A 24,852-nucleotide genomic window follows, 5' to 3' on the forward strand; every position below is an offset into this window, starting at 1 on the left:
TGACTTAGCAAAGAGGTGCTCAGGATTTTTTTTAAACATATAGTGTTGATGTTTGTTTGGGAGAGGGTCACGGGTGGATAGGAGAGCTGAGAGCCTACTTCCTCCCTCCCAGCCGTCACTGCCAGTCCTCGAGAGGCTTGGTCCCCTCCCCGGTGTCTGGAGGGCACCTCCTGGAGGTTCCCAGACCTCTTGGCTCTGATGATGGGAATGCCTGGCCCTCCTTGACTTTGGTCACAGAGCAGGAAGCCTTAGGGAGCACACGGTTGTGCAGCTTCACTTTTGCAGGTGAAAAGTAACTGAGGACCAGAAAGATGACATGCAGCTGGCTCAGGGCTGAGTTCCGGAGCCTGGGGTTTGTCCTGGGGCCTCCTTATCTCCAATGGGAAGAAAACCGTCTTGGTTATGAGGCGGGGACCTCAGGCACAGGTGCTTGCAGAAAGCTGTTGACCCTCTTTCTTTAGGTTTTCTGCACCTAATGAGGGGAGTGGTGACATTTGTCAGGTGCGGCTCAGGCATGAAGCTAAGCAGGAGAGCTCAGAGCATTCAGCTCATGTACCTGAGAGCATGTCCTCGGGCTGTAACAGCAGTGCATCTGTGAGGTCCGATACACGAACCACACATGTCTATTAATTCAAATTACATGGAGTTCGAAGTCCAGTTCCTTGGTCGGCAGTAGTCACATTTCAGAGCCACTCAGGTGGTACTGGATGGCACTGTCAGGGCAGAGCCTTCCAGTGACTGAGCCACTCCGAGCTGCCCCCATGCCAGCCTCCCCTGGAGTCTGTTAGCAGTGCTGATTCTCAGGCGGAGCCCAGACCTGAGAGATCAGACTCTCTGGCGGGGGTCGGGGGACAGCCACCCCGTCTCCACAGCTCTCTCAGGATTCAGATGCAGCTGCAGTTTGAGGACCACTCTGTGAGTCATCTGGAGAGCACGCTGATAACTCAGTTTCATTTCTGTGGCCAGATCAAGTAGTTTCATTTCTCTCCCTGTTTGTTGATGACGGAGCAGGGGAGGGAGTGGTTCACACGCCACATAAAAGTGAAGTGGAAGAAAGGGAAGAGATGATTTCTCCGTCCTGAACGTGCAGCGGTAAGAGCGGGGCCAGTGAAGGGAGGGCTGCTTTGTGTCTGATGCACAGCAGATGCGCCTTTAAAAAATATTTCCTGAGTGACATGACATCTGCTTGGTGAATGTGGCTTGTGCTGGGAGGCAGGAGCCATAAAGATAAGATTCTGATGCTGCCTCTGGTGTGAGGCGCAGAAAGGGCCCATGTTGCCACCAGCCCACAGTAGCCTTGTGCACAGAGAGAGAGGCTCTGGAGGGGAAGTGGCTGGCCCTGGGGACAGGGTGGCCTCCATCCTGATCTGGCCAAAAGTCGGATGGACACAAAGGGGTGATTTTTAGGACAGCTTTGCTCAGCGTCCTACAAAGTCTGGGGGTTGAGTAAGGAGCTCTGTACCCCAAAAGCCGTCTCGGAGGGCTTCGAGTGTTCCTTCTTTTGTGGTATTTGTGATGCTCTGACGTAACCTTGGTGACGGTGATATGCTGGGAAATTGGCTCTCACGGGGCGGGGCGGGGCAGAGGGTGGTGCCTGGTTTCTAGCCTTTGCCGATTCTCTTCTGTTCTCATGGTGTGAATGCTCCCGCCGTGGCCAGTTCCCAGCCAGTAGGGGCCAACTCCAGCACTCTGGACCACTGCACCCTGGATCGCCTGCACTCTGGGGGCTGAAGTCCATTTTATAATTGATGTAGAGCGGAAAGGAGACATGGTGGTATTGATGATGCCTTTTTTTTTCTTTTTTTCTTTTTTTCTTTTTTTTGAGACAAGGTCTCGTTCTGTTCCCCAGGCTGGAGTGCAGTGGCGTGATCGTGGCTCACTGCAGTCTCAAGCTCCCGGGCTCAAGGGATCCTCCCACCTCAGCCTCCCAAGTAGCTGGGACTACAGGTGTGCACCACCACATCTGGTTAATTTTATTTCTTTTTGTAGAGACAGGGGCTCTCTATGTTGCCCAGGCTGGTCTCAAACTCATTGGCTCAAGAAGTCCTTATGCCTCAACCTCCCAAAGCACTGGGATTACAGGCGTAAGCCACCCCATTCGGCTTTGATGACACCTTTTGAACACTGTTCTTTCTCATTTTGGGTTTAGAATGTTGTCTCTAGCAGTTTAAAAAGATCAGGATTCCAAGTTATCTTTCCTCGCACCCTCTCCTCCGTTTACTCTGCTCTACTTCCCACCCCCGCCCCACCCCCTGAAGCACTTTTGACTCCCTTCGGACTTGCAATTTTTTTTCTTTTTCTTTTTTGAGCCAGGGTCTTCCTGCTCTGTTTCCCAGGCTGGAGTGCAATGGTACCATCATAGCTCACTGCAGCCTTAAACTTCCAGGCTCAAGTGATCCTCCTGCCTCAGCCTCCCAATGCATTGGGATTACAGGTGTGAGTCCCTGCATCCGGCCAGGATGTATGCGAGCTTTATTTAGGTTTAGCCCCTGCCCTAGAATGCAAGCTCCCCCAGGGATCTTTGTCTGCCTGACTCAATATTTATCTCAAGGACTTAGTGCTCAATATATATCTTTGAGTGGGTGAAAAACAAGTGGTCTTAAAAAGAAAGGAGGTGAGCCCAGAGAGATAAGGTCGCATTCAGTGCCTGTGCTTGGTCAGCCATGACCCTGCACCGTGTGAGTGACACTGGGACTGGAGCAAAGGGACACAGCAGAGTTGCCCCTGGTGCCCAGGACCCAGCAGAGCTCTCGGACTGGTTGCCAGCCAGCAATAGTGGCTATGCCCATGTGGGAGACACAGCTTGCCTTAGACTTCAGCAGGTTCTACCATGTCCGGCACAGCCATTTCCATCCTTCCCAGGGGTGTTTACACGATCCTGGCAGTCTCAGTCAGACTTCCAAACTCAGCAGGGAATGTGTGTGCTTGTCCTCTAATCTCAACAACCTGGGGTGCAGTGTCAGGTGCAAGTCAGAGAGACCACTGGAGACCCGATTCCCAGCCCTGGGCTGGGGCCCCCACAAGGCCTGTAGCATCTCCCCATGGCCCAGTTTCCTCATCTGCAGGACAGGCTCTCTGGAAAATTTGGGGAGATGATAGACCCAAAAGCATTCTGGAGCCAGAGGCTTCTGCCTTCGTCGGGGGCATCAGGGAGTGTCAGTCATGAATTCACCACGACTTCTGACCACCTCTGCCTGGACTCCCTCACCTCAGTGCTGCCTAAGCTAGGTAACCACCAGCTTCCTGGGCCTTCACCCCCCAGGGCCTTCCTCTCCAGTGATGCGCCTGGAAAGAGGGATTTCTCTTTGCAAAGGTCTCTGGAATTGCCAAGTTATGGCTTTAAGCATATGTAGGGAAACTCCCTCCCCTTTGCACTTTTAGAGTTTTTTTCCAGCCCTCAATAGAAATCAATACAGTGACCAGGCTGCCCTTTTCACCACCCTCCCAGGCTCCTGAGGACCCTGGTGGAAGATGGACGAAGCACATCCTGGGCATTGGGGACAGGCATCAGCTCCTCAAGCTTGGACAGGGACAGGGACAGGGGTGGGGCAGCGCTGCAGGAGGCGGGGCCTTGGGCTGATTTTCTTGCTGTACTACTTTCAGTCACTACGTACCTGTTATGGGTTGAACTAGGCCTCCTGTATTAGTCAGGGTTCTCTAGAGCGACAGAACTAATGGAATATAAATAAATAAATATATACATGTATATGGAAGTTTATTAAGTATGAATTTACAGGATCACAAGGTCCACAATAAGCAATCTGCAGCCTGAGGAGCAAGGGGAGCCAGTGTGAGTCCCAAAAACTGAAGAACTTGGAGTCCAATGTTCTAGGGCAGGAAGCATCCAGCATGGGAGAAAGATGTAGGCTGGGAGGCTAAGCCAGCCTCTCTTTTCACATTTTTCTGCCTGCTTTATATTCTAGCTGTGCTGACAGCTGATTAGATGGTGCCCACCTAGGCTGAATGTGGATCTGCCTTTCCAAGCCGCTGACTCAAATGTTAATCTCCTTTGGCAACACCCTCACAGACACACCCAGGATCAGTACTTTGCATCCTTCAACCCAATCAAGTTGACACTCAGTATTAACCATTACACCCCTCAAATGTATATGTTCAAATCCTAACTCAGAACCTCTGAATGTGACCTTATTTGGAAATAGGGTCTTTGCAGATGTAATTAAAGACGAAGTTGTTTTACAGTAGGGTGGGCCCTAATCCAATATGACTGGTGTCCTTGTAAAAAAGGAAAATTTGTTTGGTTGTTTAACTTCTATTTTAGGTTCAGGGGTCCATGTGCAGGTTTGTTACATGGGTAAATTGTGTCGTGGGAGTTTAGTGTACACATTATTTCATCACTCAGGTAATAAGCATAGTATCTAATAGATAGTTTTTTGCTCCTCTCCTTCCTCCCACCCTCTACCCTTGAGTACGCCCAGGTGTCTCTTGTTCTCTTCTTTGTGACCATGTGTATTTAATGTTTAGCTCCCACTAATAATTGAGAACATGTAGTATTTGGTTTTCTGTTACTAGATTAGTTTGCTTAGGATTATGGCCTCCAGTTCCATCTATGTTCCTGCAAAGGACATGATCTCATTCTTTTTGATGGTTGCATAGTATTCCATAGTGTATATGTACCACTTTTTTTATCCAGTCTACCATTGATGGCCATTTAGGTTGATTCCATGTCTTTGCTATTGTAATGGTGCTGCCATGAACATTCGTCTGCATGTGTCTTTATGGTAGAATGATTTCTATTCCTTTGGGTACATATCCAGTAATGGGATTGCTGGGTCGAATGGTAATTCTGTTTAAGTTCTTTGAGGAGTCACCACACTGCTTTCCACATGGCTGAACTAATTTACACTCCCACCAGCAGTGCAAAAGTGTTCCCCAAAAGGGGACATTTGGACACAGACACGCAGAAGCCCACTCCTGCCTCCTCAGTCAGCCTGGATTTGTCTCAGTCGCCCCCGCTCACCTCTCACACGTGTGCACCCTCACACTGCTTCAGCATCTGCCAGTCCTCCGGCCTTTGCTCTTAGAGCAGAGATTCTAGCCTTTCTCCATTTGGGTTTCCCTGAGTGGTTCTGTAGTTCATTTATGGTGCCCGCCACCCAAAATAAATTCCTGGCAGTTCTGTTTACTAATTAGGTAGGTCCAAACAACTCAGTAATAGTAGACTGGGTGGTGTCCAACAGCTGCCTTCGTGTATCGCTGGGAAATCTTAAAGATCCCATAGTGCCCTGTGAGTTTGCTGAAATACCCCAGATGCACAGTTTGGGAAACATAGTCTTACAGATTTGATGAATTCCCTTTTTGCACCTGTATATCACTCACGGGGCTGATCTATAACTAGGTGTGCTAGTCCATTCGTGTCATGATAGAGCTAAACCTGAGACTGAGTAACTTACAAACAAAAGAGGTTTCGCCGGGCACAGTGGCTCACGCCTGTAATCCCAACACTTTGGGAGGCCGAGGCAGGTGGGTCACCTGAGGTCAGGAGTTCGAGACCAGCCTGACCAACATGGAGAAACCTCATCTCTACTAAAAATACAAAATTAGCTGGGCATGGTGGTGCATGCTTGTAATCCCAGCTACTGGGGCAGGCAGAGGTGCTTCTCAGATGCTTTGGGTCCTGCCATTGAAAGGGAAGAGAAGTCCCTTCCCTGGGAGAGCCTCAGTGATCCCTGCACAAGACCAGCCATCTTCCTTCACCCCATATTGTTCATCCCTGGCACCCTGTGTTGTGCGTGGAGTCGCTTGTTTTTCTCTATCTTATCAGGAACCAGTTCAAGGTTCCTAACCTGGTCTGATCCCGGCACCCTGTCCTGCTACACAAGAAACCCTGATGCTGATACATATATGTCCTAACATCGCCCTTCCAGAGCCTCTCCAGCTGTGACTCACTGCTGACAGGGCAACCCCCACCCCCTGGACTCCTTGCTCAACCCACAAAGACTATCTCTTGCGTACCCTGCTCTAAGGTGTTTTAAAAAGCACCACCATAAAACTGTAACACAAGAACGAAACCCAACAAGAATCAGGGGGACAGGAACCAAGGAACATGACATCACGTGAGAACTAAGGGCCGCTCTGATTGACCATAGCATTTGGCTCTCAGCCTCCCACGGCTGAGGCTGAGGGAGGATAAGACAATTGTCTCTCTCACTCTTGAAGAAGAGGGAGCTCCTGGATTCACCAGGAGAGCAAATTTGACTAGCTTGGACTTCTGCAAGGTAATTTGTTGTGATTGCATATTAAGGAGACTAATCTTAACATAATCTTAACATAATTTCTTTATATTAAGGAGATTAAATAAATCTATGGACATGTTCTTGAGTGAATTTGTTTTTTTTAAAGCAGAGACCTTTTCCATGGGATCGTATTTTCTTTTGACACTCCTGGGAGGCAGGCAGAACCATGTTAAGTGGCTGTTTTTCAGTGAATGATTCTACGAGGAAACCTGAACAAGATGGTAATGTTATAGGAAAGTGTCTTATGCAGAACCCAGCAATGGCTAAAACTGGAAGATGCAAAGCAGCCTGCTAGTGTGGGAGCTGCAATAAACCAAATCCCTTTTTTTTTTCTCAGTCAGAAGGAGGCAGTTTCCAAGCTTGATCCTCTAAGAAAAAAGGATCCCCTCCTATTTTCTTACCGATTTTCAATTTATCCAGAATGCGTGCTTCTTAGTCTTCAGACTCCTGGCCTGGTCTCCCCTTGAAAATATTTGGCAGCCCCCTGGTTTAACAGCTGCCTCGAAGTTGACAGCAACTCCAAATCCTGCAGCTCAGCAGTACAGAGCCAGCTGGCCTCACATCTCCTCTGGGTCCACTGCATCTTATCAAGGCCTTGCTGTCCTTCCTTGGATCCGTCACCCCCAACCTGGCCCTCAGTAGCTCCCTCCTGGATTCTGACCTCACCTTGTTCCTCATCTTTGTCTTAACTGTTAACTTGGCTGTCTGCTGCACCCTGACAGCCGCCTCGTCTTCTCCTTTCTCCTCTTCTCTCACCAGCTGTCTTCTTGGTTTTTCAGTTCCTCTCTCTCAAGACCTGCACTTTCTCTTCAAGTCAAGGTCCACGGCTCCCATGCTCTGCATTTATACTGGGCTCCGGAAGCTCCCACATGAGGACCGAGCCCTGGAGAGGAACCCACAGTGCAGTGGCTCCTGAAAGCAGAGGCCTGAACCCCTAAGCCTCTTAAGCCCCCCACTTTCATTCCCTCCTGCCTGTGTGCATAGCCCAAGTCTTACCTGTCCATGTGTCACCCGGCTCTTCGGTGTCATCTCCGTGAGCCTGCAGGGGCACCCAGCCAGCCAACAGGCTCCTGAGACAGTCCACTCACGCAGACACACTGTAGCCATTTCTGAAGATTGTGTAGGGGAGACAGATGGTTCACCAGGCACACACCAGACAACCCGAAACCTACATTCCTTACTCAACAGGCCCGTGTCAGAAAATCCTCCCTAAACTGCAATGGGGAGGGGGACTGAGGGACTTCTCATCCCCTACCTGTCACCCCATGGCTCACTCCTGCCTCCGACCTTCACACATGTTCACCCCTGCAACTTTTCACCCCTTTATTTTGCAGAGCAATCTGTGTCCAGCTCCTGTCCTCTCAAACTTAATAATCAGCTCATGATATGCTTAGCAAGACCTGCCCTTCATGAAAATGAGGGTGAGGGTGGCGATAGTTTAAAATATGTTTTAAAAAGAACATGAAATGAAGAATATTGGGCTTCACAAAAGGAACCCTCCTTTCCCTTGTTCTTTCTTCCCATGGAGAGGAAGAAGTTGAGGCTGAGTTATCACCTCCTATCAGCACTTGGTTTTGTTCCTGGACCCCTGACTTTGTCACCAAGGGCAGCTGGCTCCAGCTCTCAGCCTTTGAAGGATATTGTGGCTGGTGGTTCAGAGTCCAAGGCTCCCTCCCAGACAGACGGGTAGATTGAGGCCACCCGAGATCTCACTTGCTAGGGTGGGTGCCACCAGGCCCAATGAGCTGCTGGGTCCTGGCCAAGCCCTCCTGTACCCCCTGAGAAAGTCTCCATAGGGCTAGGAGCTGTTTGTGCCGACTTTAGATGGACTCATCTCTCAGTGATCCCATAAAATTGCTGCCTAGCCCTTCTGGTTTCAAGGATTTCACATCAGAAAACGTTTTATGAACCCAGGGATAGTTCTGAAAACAGGAAGTGCTTTCAGCCCCCATGGGAGGAGGGGGGTGCAGGAGGCCTGTGGACCTGGACCTCTGGGAGCCAGGCTGGAGAACAGGGGCTGAAGGCTGAGCGGCGGCGGGGCCATTCCCACAACCATGGTCTTTCCTCCCAGTGAGTATGGGCCCCCGGTGGGGCTGCTGGGCCCAGGAGCCGCTGGCTCTGCTGGAAGATCCGCCCCTCTGAGGCTGCGCGGAGAGGATGCAAGACTGGGCAGGAGCTCATTAGGAAAGGCTGAGACAGAGGGTCCGAGTGAAGATTCCACTGCAGAGAGGGCAGTCCAGGTCAGCACAGGGTGACATCTGGGGATGAGGCTGGCCAGGGCATGGGGCAGGTTTTTGAGCCCGGCAGTGTAAGCAGTCTCTACCCCAAGGGAGGAAAGCCGCTGAGAGCTGCTGGGCCAGCAGGTGGGAGTGCTGGGCTGGCCTCAGGGCTTCTGGAAGGGGTATTCCCGAGAAGTGAGGTGCTGCTCTGGGACTCTGGTGCCCCAGGGGCCTTCCTGCAGGGCGCTCTCAGCAGCCACCTTCGGTAGAAGCCAGGGCCACCTTGCATGGGGGATGATGCCGCATCCAGCAGGGAGCCTTGTGATCAGTCACTCTCCTCCCTCCACAATAGCAGGTACCTCCCTGCCCGCCGCCCCCCAACCCCCCACCCCCACTCCCGCCCCCGCCGTGGCTATGCAGCTAGCAGGGGACAGTCCCATCAGCAAAGTCGGGGAACTTCCAGGGAGCCCACGTCCCCCTCAGCCTGCCTTTAGCCAGAAAAGATTCCAAGCTCTGCTCTCTAATTTGGAAAGCCAGTGTTTGCATTTGGAGATTGTTTTGCTAGACTCCACGAGGGTAGCAAAGCAGCAGGAAGTGTTCCCCAGAGCTCTGGCCCACGACTTGCGTGGCCCAAAGCTGGATGATCGGCCATCCCACCACGGCGGGTGGATGAAGGTTCTTTTCCTGGGCTGTGTCATTCCAGCCAGAGCAAGGGATAAGCCTGTGATAGCTGTAAGTCAGGAACCACTACCAAGGTTAAAGACCTTCAAGTTAATTGTTGGAACCTGCGGCTCTAACACTTCCAGCAAAGCTACTTCTGTGAAAGCTGTGAAGAGCAGAGAAAATGGGACAGGAGAGGAGCTGAATCCTGCGATTGTATCGCTAGGAGCCCCCAAAATACGATGACGGTCCTCAGGCCAGCATGGGGGTGCATTGGCACCATGTAAGGAAAGGGGCCCTCCCATGGCACCATTGGAGTGGGGCAGTGTGGAGCTGTTCGGAGAGAAAAGTTTCCCATGAGCTGTGTTTCAGCAAACGTCGATGACCACTTTTGTGGCAACTTAACAATCTTGCCTTCCTGCACGTGGACATTTTTCTTCATGCATATTTCTCTTGCAAATGGTTCTATTGTTTGTATAATTGTATTTCGTGAGTGGAGAAGAGTTGGAAGCAAAAATCTGTTCATGAGAAATGTAAGTATGTGGTAACACTGCCTTTAGTGAAATTGAGAGCAGATCTAAAGGGATGTGAAAAGCATCAGGGTGCTCATATAGGAGGCAGGATCATTTCCCCCAGACCCTGGCCATGCTGGTTGTGTTTTATGGTAGGAGTGATTATGGCAGCCTATGTGTGTCTGGGCATAAGAATACTTATTCTATGGATCTTAAGGTAATTATGTGTTGGAATTATGTGTTGGAAAACGTATGGCGTGGAATTCAGTAGGGGAATGCTCACAATTTGTGTGGTTCCTGGAGCTGGAAATGGGTGGCAGATCCAGCAAGAGGCAAGATTTCCAAATGGACTGCTGAGTCATTCGTAGGGTGGTTTAGGAAAAAATGTGTTTTGGTTTGAAGGAGGGAGGAAGAGGACAAAAACAAGTAAATTATAAAACGTGGTTGCAGGATTGAAATCTGATCCTGAAAAAGAGAGAATAGCCATGAGTATAATGTTTAAAAATACACACAAAGAAATCCACTGTGGTGGGATTCACAAGAAGTTCAATCATTATCTGGTCTCGTCATCTCGAGTGAAGCTGTCCACTCCCAAAGCCGACTGCTTGGTCCATAGCTCTTAGTTTTTGCATCTGGAGGCTTTTGTGGTTAGTCTCGGTTTGAGGTCATTTGAGCTGATCCATTGGTCTGGGTTTGTTGCCTGTTTCTACTGACTCGTGAGTACTTGGGTCAACACCTTGGATCTTGACTGCCCTGGCATTTGTTAGGAGGACCTGAAATGGCTTCTTCCAAAGAGGTCTGAAAAGTTTTTACCTTGAGGTCTCTTCCAGCGGACCCACACCAAACTGGAGGTCAGAAAAGCTTGGCCGGCATTTCCTCTGGCTGGCATTTCCTTTGGGCACAAGACTTCGTGTGTGAGGCTAATCCTTGACAATGCTTAACTGTGTACATGAAATGGAGCAGAGCCAGGACTTGCTGGAGTTACTCCTGGTCATGTACAGCATCCGGTTATGATCTCATGGGCTGCTGGACTAAGTGAGCACTCAGAGACGGTCACGCCAATAGCCTATTATATCCTCGACCTAGGAGTTAAGGAGTAATCTTCTGCTTACAGATAGAGGCCAAGACCGCATGGCCAGTAAAGCTGGTGGCAAAACTCAAAGCCCAGAGAGATGGAGGGTTTTTTTATAGTTAGGGAATTTCAGCTTCAGTGTGTGATTGATTTTGTATTTTGCGAACACTGAGGGTGATTCAGACAGTGAAGTGTCTGTGTTAGAAGAAGGACCCTCCAGGACAGTAAGTCCACAATCTTTTGATAGGAAGATAGGTATTGTCCATGCTGAGAATAGAAAGTCTAGCAAGAGATAGACTTGCAGTCATGAACCCATGGCTCTGAATCCTGTCTCACCTTCATAGTCTTGCCTGGGTTATATTGGTTGCAGATGAGATATGACTCTACCACTTCCTGGGCCAATTCCAGAAAATTTCCTGACCAATATGCATTGCGTGTAAAACTTAATTTACCTTTTCCATGATGCAAACAATTATGGAGTAATTTAGCTAGGAAGGCTCACGGCACTCACGGGCAGGTGTCCTGAGATGATCAGATTCCACCTTTATTAAGAAACTATTTTTGAGATTGCCAATATTACTTGTCAGAAGTTTGCATCGATTATTATGAGTCAATTATAAATGGATCCAATTTTCTTTCTGAAAGTTTGGTGGATAGATGTCAATTACTATTTTAGAACTATAATATAGTATTTAAAGCTATTTTTTTTAACATGAAGTCAATAAGGACATTGCCCTTGACTTCTGGCATGGCTTCTCAACTAAAAGCTTCTACTTTAGTATCTCATACCTCCTTTGGATATTGGGTAGCTTCTAATAAGTTATTGATCCCTTACTCATTTTTGATGTGGACAATCACAGATGTCATAAATCCTCTGTGCTTCCATAGCATCCCTAAATCATAAGCAGCCCCAAATGCCCATCTTATCTATTCTTGGTATAAATGTTTACTTTTTTATCTCTTAAAATAATGTGACTTGGAGTCAGGACTACAGCTTAGCCACTGGGAAATATCTCACATTAAGAGATAGACCATTTTGATGGGTGCATGACAGTTTCCTATGCAGGAAATGCTTTCACCATTTTTATTGTTTTTTCCTCCACAGCCTTTATTAAGCTCCTACTGTATGCCAGGTACTTTGAGCTGCAGGTACAGCTGTGAAAAAAAAAACAGGTAAAAATCCCTGCCCCCCCTGGGGGCCTTATTGCAGCTGGGGAGACAGGAAACAGGCAGAATCCATCAGGAAAGATATCATGCAGATGGTGGGAATGCAGCTTTTGACTGTCGCCTCCCCCATCAGATCCTTAGCGCCAAAAAATGTGGCAATGTCTCCCAGCTGGGTGTCCAGAGCCCAGCACACAGCAGGCACTCAATGAATGTTTACAGCATGGATGAAGACTCACATTGACTCAGGAACTGCGGCTCAGAGAGAACAAGGAACCCAACCAGGGGAGCCATGGAGCTGAGGCAGATAAATTGGGTGTGGCAAGAGGGGTATCTGCCAGGCCCAGGAGCCCCGGCTGTGTGACTTTGGGGGAGCCACACCCTCTCTGTGCCTTGTTGGGACTGGAGAGCAGTGGTGGGAGTGGTCATTAGGATGAGGGTGTCCTGGAAGCCCACACCTGCCAAGGCCCTCCAAGCTCCAGGCAGTCTCCAGCCCGAGGCCCTTTGGAATTGTGTGGCTCCTCCTCCAGCTGCTCCGGCCACAGATCTTCCTGCTCTCAACTCACCTCTGCCCTTCAGCCCTACAGCCAGCCATTAGCTGACTTGTTGACCATGACTTCAACGCATCCAGAATCCAGTCGGCTCTCACCACCCCCTTTGCCATTGTTTCCAAAAGGGTGCTGCCCCTGGGCTTGTCTTTTAGAGCCCCCCAGGAGAAGGGAGGACTTCAAAGACAGAAAGAGAGCTAGGCACCAAACCTCAAGCAGGCCTTGCTTTCCCAGACTCTCAAACTTCAAAAAAAAAAAAAAAAAAAGCCAGACAGAGACAGGCAGACGGGCCTCGATGGCTGCACTGCAGCCTCCTCCTCAACAGCAGGTGGGAGCCAGCCCTGGGACAGGCTCCACACACTCACTGAGCACCGCCTCCCACATGCGCAGTCCCTGCTTTCAGCCTGAGCAGGCTCAGCAGCCCTGCCCTCCCAAGAAAGGGGATGGTGAGAAGCCTAGTGTCCCCTCTGCAGAGACCAGTGCCACACATGACAGCCACACAAGACAGTGTTGATACCAGCACCCAATCTTTGAGCCACAAGTGCCTGGCGTGCTGCTGAGCCTTTATATAAGTAATTGTACGGAACCCTCCCACATCCTCAGGAGGAACGGTCAGCCCCATTTTCTAGATGTGGAAACTGACACCCAGAGATTTCAGCACATGCTCCAGGTCCCCGGGTCCCATGCACAGCCCTTGTGCTGGACAGCCCCAACCCAACTTTCTAATTCTTTATCCTAAACCCGGATTGTGGGCCTCATCTTAGGGAGATGGTGCTGCCACCTGCCTGTGGAGGACACTCTGCCTTGGTCTAGTCCCGCCCTGCCCCTCACCGAGTGGAGCCTCCATAGAGGCTTGTGCATGGCTTTGGGATCCCAGGCAGAAGGAGTAGGATCTGGGCTGGTGAGCAGGGACGGGGAAGGCCCCGACAGCAGACCCCATGAGGATGACTGGGCTCCATCCTATGTGGACCTTCTAACGAGCCACATGGAAGCATGTCCATCTGACAGATGGGAGAAGGAGGAAGTTGTCCCCAGTTGTCCCACCTCAGGGTGGGAGGTTGCCCCAGGGGCTAGCTTCCCACTCCTCCAGGCTGCCATGCTGAAAGCCGGCAGGTGTCGCAGGTAGCAGATGTGGCAGGTTGCTTGAGGGAGAAACTCTGGACGCATGAGATCCAATTGTACAGAGCCTGAGTCCTGTGGCCTGGCCCAACTGTCCCAAAGCCCCAGGACTCTGGCTGTGTGTAAACCTTACCTCTTCTTCATGCCCTTCCTGGTCCATGGCTGTGTCCTTTATTGTACCTAGTCTCCTTATCCTCAAGGATGCCCATCACGCCACTCTCCAGCTCAGAACCCTCCAAAGGCCTCCTTCACACCCATGTACAATGCAAGACCTCTGCCCACATCTTGCAAGCCTGTTTCTTCCTTCTTTTTCACTAGTCACACTGACCATCTTCCTATTCCCTGAGCTCATTCCGACCTCAGGACCTTTGCACATGCATTTCCTCTGCGAGAGAGGCTGGTCCCCACTTCCTCCAAGCCTTGCTCCTCTGCCCATTCCCAGGCACACCCTCCAGTGGGCACCCAAGTTACCCTCACCCCAGAATCTCAAACCCACCACCTGTCTTTCTCCAGACACTCCCTCATCACCTGGAGTTCCTTGTTGGTTGGTGTATTTGTTTTGGCATTTCCCTGCTAGGATGGTGTGCCAGGAGTGAGGGCTTGGTCTGACTTGATCACCATAATAACCACGTGGTGGAAAGTGCCTGGCACATTCAGTGTCGTACCCTTGTATGAATCTGCTCAGGCTGCCATGGCAAAAGACCACAGACTGGGTGGCTTAGACAACACACATTGGTTGTCCCACAGCCCTGGAGGCTGGAAGTCCCAGATCAAGGTGTCAGCAGAGCTGGTTCCTTCTGGAGGCCCCAGGGGGAGTCTGTGCTCTCCTCCCAGCTCCTGGTGGTTGTGGCAGAGGCCTTGGCATTCCCTGACCTGGGCTGCAGCGCTGCAATCTCTGCCTCTGTCTTCACAGGTGCTTCTTCCTGTGTGTCTCCATGTCCCAAATGTCCCTCCACCTGTCTCTGATAAGAACACCTGTGATGAGATTTAGGGCCCATTCTAAATCCAGGATGATCTCATCTCAAAATCTTCACCTTAATTATATCTGCAAAGAGTCTTTTTCCAAAAAAAAGTCATGTTCCCAGGTTCCAGGTGAACATAAATTTTGGGGGGACTGTGGGGGACACCATTCAGCCTCCTAGACCCACCTTACTACTAGAGGAAAGGGGGATACAGTGCGAGCCAGAGTGTGGGGGGCTCCTGCCCGGAGCACAGGCCCAGCTCTGAGTCCTGGCTTTGGCGTCATTGGCCCTCCCGTATGTCAGTTTCTTGACCCTGAAAATCCAGATAAGGGCCAAATGCATAGGCTTGTTGTGAAGCTTAAATGTATGTCTCAGCACGGTGCTGCCCTCATCTGAGTGCAGGCCACAGCCTGAGAACTGGGGCCCAACACCTGCTTCTCCCACACTCCCCTGGTGCCTGGCCAAGCCCGGGTGTGAGGCCAGGTCTGGCTTCTAGCAGACCCAGGAGGTGCTGCCTGTCATCTCTGCACACCTAATGGTTCTCCTGCCTGGTCCTGAGCCACAGAGGCCTGATGCCATAGATGACACAGACCATCAGAAGTGAAAAAGGAGACTGGGTGTGGTGGCTCACGGCTGTATTCCCAGCACTTTGGGATGCTGAGGCAGACGGATTGCTTGAGCTCAGGAGTTTGAGACCAGCCTGAGCAACATGGCAAAAACCCATCTCTATAAAAAATACACACACACACAAAAACTAGCTGGGTATGGTGGTGCATGCCTCTAGTCCTAACTACTCAGTAAGCTGAGGCAGGGGGACTGCTTGAGTCCAGGGAGGTTGAGGCTTCAGTGAGTCCTGATTGCACCACTACACTCCCCCACTGGGTGACAGAGTGAGACCCTGTCTCAACAACAACAACAACTACAAGTAGCAAAGGAACATTGAGACTCTACTGGGAATGTGGAGTCCACTGCCCCCTGTTCCCCAAGCCCGGGCCAGTAGAAATCCACTTGTGCTCTGTGGCTGCCAAGAGCCCCTCCTGCAGACAGGGGCCCTGCACTGGACCCCTGGTCTCTGCATCTGTGTGTAGGAGGTAGGTTGTAGGGTGGGGTGAAGAGGGGTTGGCAAAAGTGCCACCTCGGTGACCTGTGGTGACCTGTGGGCTGCTCTCCCTTTTGTGTCTTTGCAGAGCTTTTCAGGAAGATTGGAGGTGCCAAGTAGCAGAGAAAGCATCCCCCAGCTCTGACAGGGAGACAGCACATGTCTAAGGCCCACAAGCCTTGGCCCTACCGGAGGAGAAATCAATTTTCTTCTCGAAAATACCTGAAAAAAGAAATGAATTCCTTCCAGCAACAGCCACCGCCATTCGGCACAGTGCCGCCACAAATGGTGTTTCCTCCAAACTGGCAGGGGGTGGAGAAGGACGCTGCTTTCCTCGCTAAGGACTTCAACTTTCTCACGTTGAACAATCAGCCACCACTAGGAAACAGGAGCCAACCAAGGGCAAAGGTAAGCCCAGTGGAGGGACGTTCAGAAAGGGTGCATTCTGGCTGCCGGTGCGGAGGGCTGTCGTGTAAGCCCACCACAATAATAGAACCAGACAGTCTGCTCCTCCGGCACAGCTGATGTCTCCAGCTCTCCTGCTCACACCCAACAAGTACCAGGAACGTACACAGACTCTCCTGCAGCAATGGGCTGCTGCGACGTGGGTCTGGGGGCTTCTGTGTGCGGGGGTCCCCTTCCTGGAGCTTTTCTTTCAGCCTCTGTGCAGCCATCACGTTGCCAGCCCACCCACTTGCCACCCTCCCCAGCTCTGCAGCCCCCTGACCCAGAACCTCTCCTCCCTCTGGCTGGAGTCTCTGCCTCTTGGAACTTCCTGGCTCAGTGCTCCCAGCCCCTCCCCGGGAGGCACACCCTGCACAACTGCAGCCAAACCCTCCCAGCATCTGCCCCCGTGAGGCCTCAATAGGAACAGAAGAGAAGGGCCGCTGAAAGCAGCGGCACCCCTCCATCCACCTTCTCACCTCCTGTCTGCAACCCAACCTAACATCATGGCCGCACAAACTCTGCCACACATCTCCATGACACCAGGGACCCCATCAGGGGTCTAGGCAGTGGCATCTGTTCTGCCTTCTCCAGGGGCCCGAGAACAACCTGTACAGCCAGTACGAGCAGAAGGTGCGCCCCTGCATCGACCTCATCGACTCCCTGCGGGCTCTGGGTGTGGAGCAGGACCTGGCCCTGCCGGCCATCGCCGTCATCGGGGACCAGAGCTCGGGCAAGAGCTCTGTGCTGGAGGCACTGTCAGGAGTCGCCCTTCCCAGAGGCAGCGGTAAGCTCAACGGACCACCTTCTCTCCGCAGCAAGCAGTGCCACCTGTAAGCCACAAAGCTTCCCCAGGCACCAAGTGGTTTTAGAGACAGGCTGCTGGGTGAGAGAGACCACTGAGAAAGACAGGATGCTGGGAGAGAGGCTACTGAGAGAGACAGGCCACTGGGAGAGGGACAGGCCACTGGGAGAGAGACAGGCCACTGAGAGAGATGGAAAACTGGGAGAGACAGGCCACTGGCAGAGATGGGAAGCTGTGATGGATAGGTCACTGAGAGAGACAGGCCACTGGGAGAGACACGCCTCTGGGAGAGACAGGCCACTGGGAGAGACAGGCCGCTGGGAGAGACACGCCTCTGGGAGAGACAGGCCACTGGGAGAGACAGGCTGCTGGGAGAGACACACCTCTGGGAGAGACAGGCCACTGGAAGACAGGCCGCTGGGAGACAGGCCTCTGGGAGACAGGCCTCTGGGAGACAGACCGCTGGGAGACAGACCACTGGAAGACAGGCTGCTGGGAGACAGGCCTCTGGGAGACAGGCCGCTGGGAGAGACACGTTGCTGGGAGAGACAGGTCACCGGGAGAGACAGACCATTGGGAGAGACAGGCTGCTGGGAGAGACAGACCACTGGGAGAGAGGCCACTGGGAGACAGACCACTGGGAGAGACAGGCCGCTGGGAGGGACAGGCCATTGGGAGACAGGCCGCTGGGAGAGATAGGCCGCTGGGAGAGACACATTTCTGGGAGAGACACGTTGCTGGGAGAGACAGGTCACTGGGAGAGACAGACCATTGGCAGAGACAGGCTGCTGGGAGAGATAGGCTGTCGGGAGAGACAGGCCGCTGGGAGGGCCCTAGGAGGGCAGCTTCTCAGGCCTGGTGGCAGGGGGTCGGATTCCCCATACATGTTTAAATAGCTTTCACTGCCCGTGTGTTAGTCAGGTGCAGGGACCTTGCCACCTCTTCCTAGTGGTCTTTGTAAGAATGTAGAAGCATTTCTTTGATAAATCGATAAGTTTTAGGTGACAGGCAAAGCCTTCTTAAAGAATTTTCTCAATGTTTTGAAAACCTCTCATTTAGGATCATGATATGAGACACCTTTTCCTTGGACAAAAACTTCTAAAAGTCTGTGTAGAGTGAAGAAGCTGTTGTACATTTATAATTTAATAAAATAATTATAAAGGAAAATGATAAAGGCGGTACCCTCAGAGTGGGTACTAGAGAGTGTTTAGAAAGGAGTTTTTAGGTAAGCAGGGCATAGGGAAGCCAGCAAGAAGGGGGTGGGACAGGAAGGGGAGCAGCTTCCAGAACCCGAGAAGGAGCAGTGTGCAGGGGCCCTGGCAGGTGCAGCGGCAGCAGAGAGCGCCCGGCTCCTTCTCCCTGGCTCCCCTCTCCTGCCACTGCTGCTTACTTCTCAACCCAACCAGAACCCTGCGGTGGCCAGGAGGCATCTGATGGTTTCTCCAAGGTTGCCCAGAGCAAGGTGGGGCTGCTGGAGGGCTGTCTGGACCCTACACAGCCCCCTGCAGCAACCGCAAAGCCACAGTGAGCCTGGGAGAGTGCCCCTCCCCGGCCTCCCTGCTGCCACCTGCAGCCTGGTCCTTTACCCAACGTGTCCCGTAAGGTGGCCATCAGCCTGGGCACAAAGCAGGAGAGAGTAAGGGTGTGGGGATGGCCAGTACTTCTCCATGCTCTGGGTTCAGCATTTGGGGCAGTGACACTACGAGGTGGAGAGTCTGAATGCCAGAGGGCAGGCACGGGACCCTGGGCGAGTCCCATAGTTGGAAGACAGGACAATACCTCCCTATAGGGCACGGGACAAAGGTCACAGGTTCTCAGGGCTTCACGGCAGGAGCCTGAGGGCCCCCACCCCAAGGAACTCAGCACCGCTCCCACCTTTCCTGGGTTCAATGGCATCGGAGGATCCTGCCTCAAAGGGCACTATCAGGATTCCCGTTGCCCGTCCTTCGGGATGTCCGGCTTCTCCAGGCTTTCGCCACCTTCTTCCCACTCCTAGAGGGGGGTTCCATGGCCCCTGGATGGGTCTCACTGCTCCACATTCCCGCTGTACTCCACCCCTGCACCCTAACCAGGGCTGCCCACCGGGACAATTACAGGGCCTGGGGCAGACACCCGACATGCTGACTCCAGCCGCAGGAAGACGGGGAGCCTGGACACGTACTGGAGCCCCAGCATCTGCCTCCATCACTTCCAGGGCAGTGTGGTGGGGGCTGTGGCTGTGGTGAGGACTGTGGCTACAGCCACTTGCTCATGTCCATCGGAGCTCAGGGTGCTTACTCCGGTAGCAAACACTTCCCAAGGACAGCAGCACCTCCCAGGGCCCTGTGTCCCTTTGCATCTGCTCAATCCAGACCCCCTCACCTACTACCAGGCCCCAGGGAGAGCCAGAAAGCTCAGACGAGGCCTTTGGGGACAGCAGGGCAGGTCCTGGGAGTGAAGGGCCCAGCGCCACTTCTTTAAAAGGAAACTGAGGATGTTTGGGGAATCTCTCGCTCAGGAATCGTAACCAGGTGTCCGCTGGTGCTGAAACTGAAAAAGCAGCCCTGTGAGGCATGGGCCGGAAGGATCAGCTACCGGAACACCGAGCTAGAGCTGCAGGACCCTGGCCAGGTGGAGAAGGAGATACACAAAGGTGGGCCCACGTCACTCCGAGGTTCAGATCTGGCAGCCGCTCCTCTCACTTCCTCGGTTCCTTCTCCTCTTCCTCAAATCACCCCCACAGTGACCACTCAGCTCCTAGCCCCATGTGCTCCCGCATGGGGCTGCCCCCATTGCTGTCACCTCCACCATCCCTCCAGGTCCTTGTCCAGGTCCCTTCTCATCGAGCCATCCCATGCTGAGGACCCTCTGGTGGCTTCCCTTAGCAGCCTGCAGCCCACGTGGCTGGCCTTGCCTGTCCTCTCCCCCTCCTCCCCAGCCCAGGCTTTCTCCACTCGACAGGGTACTCACCCTCTCTTCCTTCCAGGCTTCTCCTCTTCACCTGTCCAATCCCTACTTGATCTTTGGATCTCAGGTCACTTGCGCCCCCTTTGGAAATGCTGCTGCAGGACCCCTGGTCCCACCCCAGCTGTCACAACCATGGCTTGTCTTCCTGAAGTTCAGCTCTAACCCTGGCCAGCCACCTTGTGGCCACCTTTCCTCCCAGCACCCCCTCCAAACGCAGACCCCCGCTTATCCAGCTGTGGAACAAGTTTCCCAATGCTTGTCCTTGGCCATGGCTGATCAGAAAAGGCTCAGTTGCTCCTGGAGTCCACACCCTTCTCCCCCGAGGGGCCCTGGTGGTTACCTCCCTTGGAGTGCACAGCCCTGCCTGCCCCAGACACTGGAGCCTCTCAACCTCCCTAAAGGCTTCTCCCCTATCCTGCCTGCACAGCCCATCCTGGACTCAGCCAGGATAGATGGAAAAACAATCCTGAATGTACTAAGACTCCCTGCAGGGAGGAACTAAGTCCAAGGAAGGCCTTTTGCATTACTGGATAGCAAACTCAGTGTCTGAGTGGGGGGCCTTTAGACGACCCTGTGGGCTCAGCCCTTTCCCACAGAACCCCTGTCTGCCTGGATCAAATGGCTTTCTGGAGGGATACCTTCCCAAATAGAGAAGTCTTCACCCCAATTTCAGTGTTCGCCCCTCTAAAACAGAAGCTGCTGGATACCCTCAATTAGCAAGTTTCCTAACTTCAAATTGCAAAAGGTCTGCACCCCGGCTGTGCCCACCACAGCTACTGTGGTGCTCCCAGGACATCTTGCAATGTTCGTTGACATCTGTCTGGAGTCTCTCCAGCTGTGAGCTCTGTGGGGAAGGGCCAGGAGAGCTGTCTCTAGCAGACCAACAGCACACCATATGTGCAGGCTTGGTCAAAGTTTTGGGTAAGAATGAATAGGGAGGGCCAGGCGCGGTGGCTCAAGCCTGTAATCCCAGCACTTTGGGAGGCCGAGGCAGGCGGATCACGAGGTCAGGAGATCAAGACCATCCTGGCTAACATGGTGAAACCCCGTCTCTACTAAAAATACAAAAAATTAGCCAGGCGTGGTGGTGGGCACCTGTAGTCCCAGCTACTTAGGAGGCTGAGGCAGGAAAGTGGCTTGAACCCGGGAGGCAGAGCTTGCAGTGAGCCAAGATCATGCCACTGCACTCCAGCCTGGGTGACAGAGCAAGACTCCATCTCAAAAAAAAAAAAAAAGAAAAAAGAAAAAGAATGAGTAGCGAGCAAACCCAAGACAAGACATCTTTAGAATAGCATCTTGGAACCCCCTCCACTGCTGGTGGGAATGTAAGTTGGTGCAACCACTTTGGAAAACCATCTGACAATCTTCACTAAAGCAGTTGGCAGGAGGCCATACTTCCTTACCTTGTGGACTTCTCCATAGCTACTTAGTGTCCCTGTGACATGGCAGCCAGCTTCCCCTAGGGCTAGTCATCCAAAAGTAATCAAGGAGGAAGCCATGATCCATTTAGGAACTGGTCATACACCATTACCTCCACTGCATGTATTCATTAGAAACAAGCCTCTATGTCCAGCCAATAGACTGGGCACTTTTGGAGGGAGGAATGTTGAAGGATTTGTGGACATATTTTAAAACCACCACAGCACTCACTGGAAAATGCTAAAAAGCAGGAAGAAAGAGAACAGAACCCATCCACAGTCCCATAGCTAACATACCAGAATCTTTTCTTCTCGTCTTTTGGAAAGTGTAGGTCTGTGCACCTACATATTAAACAGCCATCTTGGTGGCTTCTGAGATCCCTCTGCTGGTTTCTTTGAAATGTTTTCTAAACACCAGGGACCTACTGAAGCTCTCATACCCTGGAAAGAAGCAGTCATTACCTTCAGGAACTGCTTCCTCACAGGGATCATTAATGAGGGCTCTGGGTTTCTCCCCTCCTGGCCTCCATAGCCCAGAACATCATGGCCGGGAATGGCCGGGGCATCAGCCATGAGCTCATCAGCCTGGAGATCACCTCCCCTGAGGTTCCAGACCTGACCATCATTGACCTTCCCGGCATCACCAGGGTGGCTGTGGACAACCAGCCCCGGGACATCGGACTGCAGGTGAGCCCTTCTGGAATTTGAGATTGGGTTCAGCTGAAGTGGGGGAAGGGTCTGAGGTCCCCAGGGTCCTGGTGTACCTCCTGGAGCCTTTACACTGAGGGATGAGGACGGAGTCTCAGGTAAGACCCTCCTAGGTGGGAGCCTCATGCCCAGGTTCTGACTTGGGCTTGACAAGTCACAGAAAAAAGAGAGGTGGACTCTGGGGGACTGGCAGGCATTTGGGACAGTGTACACCCTGCCCAGTCATTTAGGACTGTGAGCCCGGTGTGATCAGTTGTGCTGATAGTCAAAAGCGGGCAGAAATTTGGATTTTTACATGAAATCTGTCCATTTTGGCAATATTTTAAAAAATGAATGTTACGTAAGTCAGAACATGGACTGTGGCCCTGGTCTGGGCAGGCTAGGCACAGGGGTGAGGGAGGGCGACTGGGCAATAAGGACACACGTCAGTCAACAGCAGGGCTGTGGCTTCTCTGCCAACAACCTACCCGTCTAAACATGAGGCCAGGCACGGTGGTGCATGCCTGTAATCCCAACACTTTGGGAGGCCAAGGCAGGAGGATCACTTGAGGCCAGAAGTTCTAGACCAGCCTGGGCAACATAGCGAGACCCTGTCTCTGCAAAATATAAACAAAATTAGCCGGGTGCGGTGGTACATGCCTGGGGTTCCAGCTAGTTGGGAGGCTGAGGTGCTAGGACCACCCGAGCCCAGGAGGTCAAGGCTTCGGTGAGCCATGGTTGTGCCACTGCACTCCAGCCTGAGTGACAGAGAGAGACTCTGTCTCAAAAATAAATAAATAAACAAATAAACCTGAGGTTGCCTGAAAACATAGTCCTCGCTCAGGTGCCTGAATCAAATGTGGTCCAGGGAAACTTGTGCACACCCTGTTTGGGTTAGGCCAGTCCCCGGACCAGCCCCGTCATGCTTTGGCAAGCCAGCTCAAGTGGAAATGAAGGAGACAGAGTGAATGCCAGGGTAGGCGAAGGCTGGGGAGATGAGGCCCTCCTCTGCTAGAACTGAGGCCACTTTCCTGGCTTCTTCCATTTTGTGAGAGACACTGGCAGTGTTGAGAACCTAACCACAACCAAATTAAGGGGTGGCAGCCCCAAGAGCCTCCTGGGTGGGGTCTTCACTAGCTCTGCTGTTTGGGGCAAAATCTTGGTTAATGATCTTCCTTAACATCCAAATCGCCATTCTCTGTCTCTCTAAGAGCAGGGAAATTAGCTTGTATCACTTGCTGAGTTAAGTGATGAATTCCATATTTCTTAGCCCTCCTAGGAGGGTGGCTGATTCATCCATCAAGTTATGGGATTTCCTAGAGACTGCAAAAGATCCTTGGGTGGTGATATGGTTTGGCTCTGTGTCCCCACCCAAATCTCATCTCAAATTGTAATCCCCACGTATCAAGGGAGGGACCAGATGGGACGTGATAAGATCATGGGGGCGTTTTCCCCCATGCCGTTCTCGCGATTGAGGGAGTTCTCATGAGAGCTGGTGGCTTTAAAGTGTGGCACTTTCTTGTTCTCGCACACATTCCCTGCTGCCGCCTTGTGAAGAAGGTGCCTGCTCCCCCTTGGCCCTCCCCCATGATTGTAAGTTTCCTGAGGCCTCCTAGCCATGCTTCCTGTTAAGCCCGTGGAACTGCGAGTCAGTTAAACCTCTTTCCTTTATAATTACCCAGTCTCAGGTAGTGTTCTTTATAGCTGTGTGAGAACGGCCTAATACAGGTGGGGTCAGAACACGCAGCTTCCGCCTGCCACTCCATCCTCTCCTCTATGGAGGATACACATGATTTGGTCAGAGACAGTTTGATCTCAAACAATTTCATCAAAAGCAAGTTGGTTGAGATGGCAAAATTTTTCCGTTGTTGTAAATATTGGGGGAAAAATGTGTGCAGTCTCTCTAAGCTTTTCATTTATGTTTCAGATTTCTAAAAGGCTTTGTTTGTCTACATTGTTTTACTTCTAATTATCAGCTCATAATTACAGCCACGTGCCCTATGGGACTGGTTAGTCCCTAACAGTGAGTTATGATGCATGTTGTACAGTGTGCTCAGTTACCAAGCCTTGACCTGGTGACCAAAAAGAATTCTATCTGAAAGGGTGGCAGTATATGAAAACACTGCCAAGTGAACAAGAGAAGTGTTTTATAAAAATTAATTTGGTCCCAGCTACTTGGGAGGCTGAGGCTTGAACCTGGGAGGCAGAGGTTGCAGTGAGCCAAGATCGTGCCACTGGACTCCAGCCTGGGCCACAGAGTGAGATTCTGTCTCAAAAAAAAAAAAAAAAAAAGAATTAAAAAAACTAATTAGGAATAAAATGCCCTACCTTAAGTTTCTTTTGTTTCTTTAATTCTTGCTTAAATCATTACAAAGGGATTTTGTTATTGAAATTGTCAAGATAGAACAGGAAGAATAAATGTTATTTAATGCCCCATCCCTGTTAACATGGAGTATATAAACCTGCAAGTGGCGTTCTGTGAGTGTGAGTGTGAATGTGTGTGTGTGTCTCCTTCCCTGTCTCACTGTCTTATCATCCATGTGTTTACTGGAGTACCACTTCTAATTTCTTTCAAGAATTTTTTCTTTGTACTCAACACTTAGCTAACGGGTTGGCACAAGAAGTTTAGCTTTTGGCCTTAACATGCCTTTCTCACTAAACTCAATCATTTCTAGCTTTTAATTTGAAGTAAGAAACATGCAACTTTTCCTTTTAGTTGAAGGAAGGCCACTGATGGTTTGGCTGTGTCCCTACCCAAATATCATCTTGAATTGTAGCTCCCATAATCCCCACGTGTCGTGGGAGGGACCTGGTGGGAGGTAATTGAATCATGTGGGCAGGTCTTTCCCCTGCTGTTCTCATACTAGTGAATATGTCTCATGAGATCTGATGGTTTTATGAAGGGCAGTTCCCCTGCACACGCTCTCTTGACTGCTGCTATGT

At 51.6% G+C, this 24,852-nt stretch overlaps 1 protein-coding gene across 2 annotated transcripts in view; it reads left to right on the top strand.

Moving 5' to 3' along the window:
• The first annotated feature begins 786 nt into the window (after nt 1-786).
• MX2 (MX dynamin like GTPase 2) overlaps nt 787-24,852 on the top strand; it is a 46,739-nt gene continuing 22,673 nt past the window's right edge. Inside the window, exons 1-6 of one of the 2 annotated variants that reach the window (XM_054468844.2) lie at nt 947-1,092; nt 11,823-11,890; nt 15,698-16,017; nt 16,648-16,840; nt 19,356-19,490; nt 21,755-21,909. In XM_054468844.2, coding sequence (XP_054324819.2) covers nt 15,769-16,017; nt 16,648-16,840; nt 19,356-19,490; nt 21,755-21,909 — 732 coding nt within the window. In that variant the 5' untranslated portion in view covers nt 947-1,092; nt 11,823-11,890; nt 15,698-15,768. Of the gene's footprint in view, nt 1,093-11,822; nt 11,891-15,697; nt 16,018-16,647; nt 16,841-19,355; nt 19,491-21,754; nt 21,910-24,852 lie in introns of both variants that reach the window. The other variant, XM_054468845.2, reaches the window with a different exon arrangement.

The sequence above is a fragment of the Pongo pygmaeus genome, chromosome 22 (genome assembly GCF_028885625.2).
Source record: "Pongo pygmaeus isolate AG05252 chromosome 22, NHGRI_mPonPyg2-v2.0_pri, whole genome shotgun sequence".
NCBI classification, from domain to species: Eukaryota; Metazoa; Chordata; class Mammalia; order Primates; family Hominidae; genus Pongo; species Pongo pygmaeus.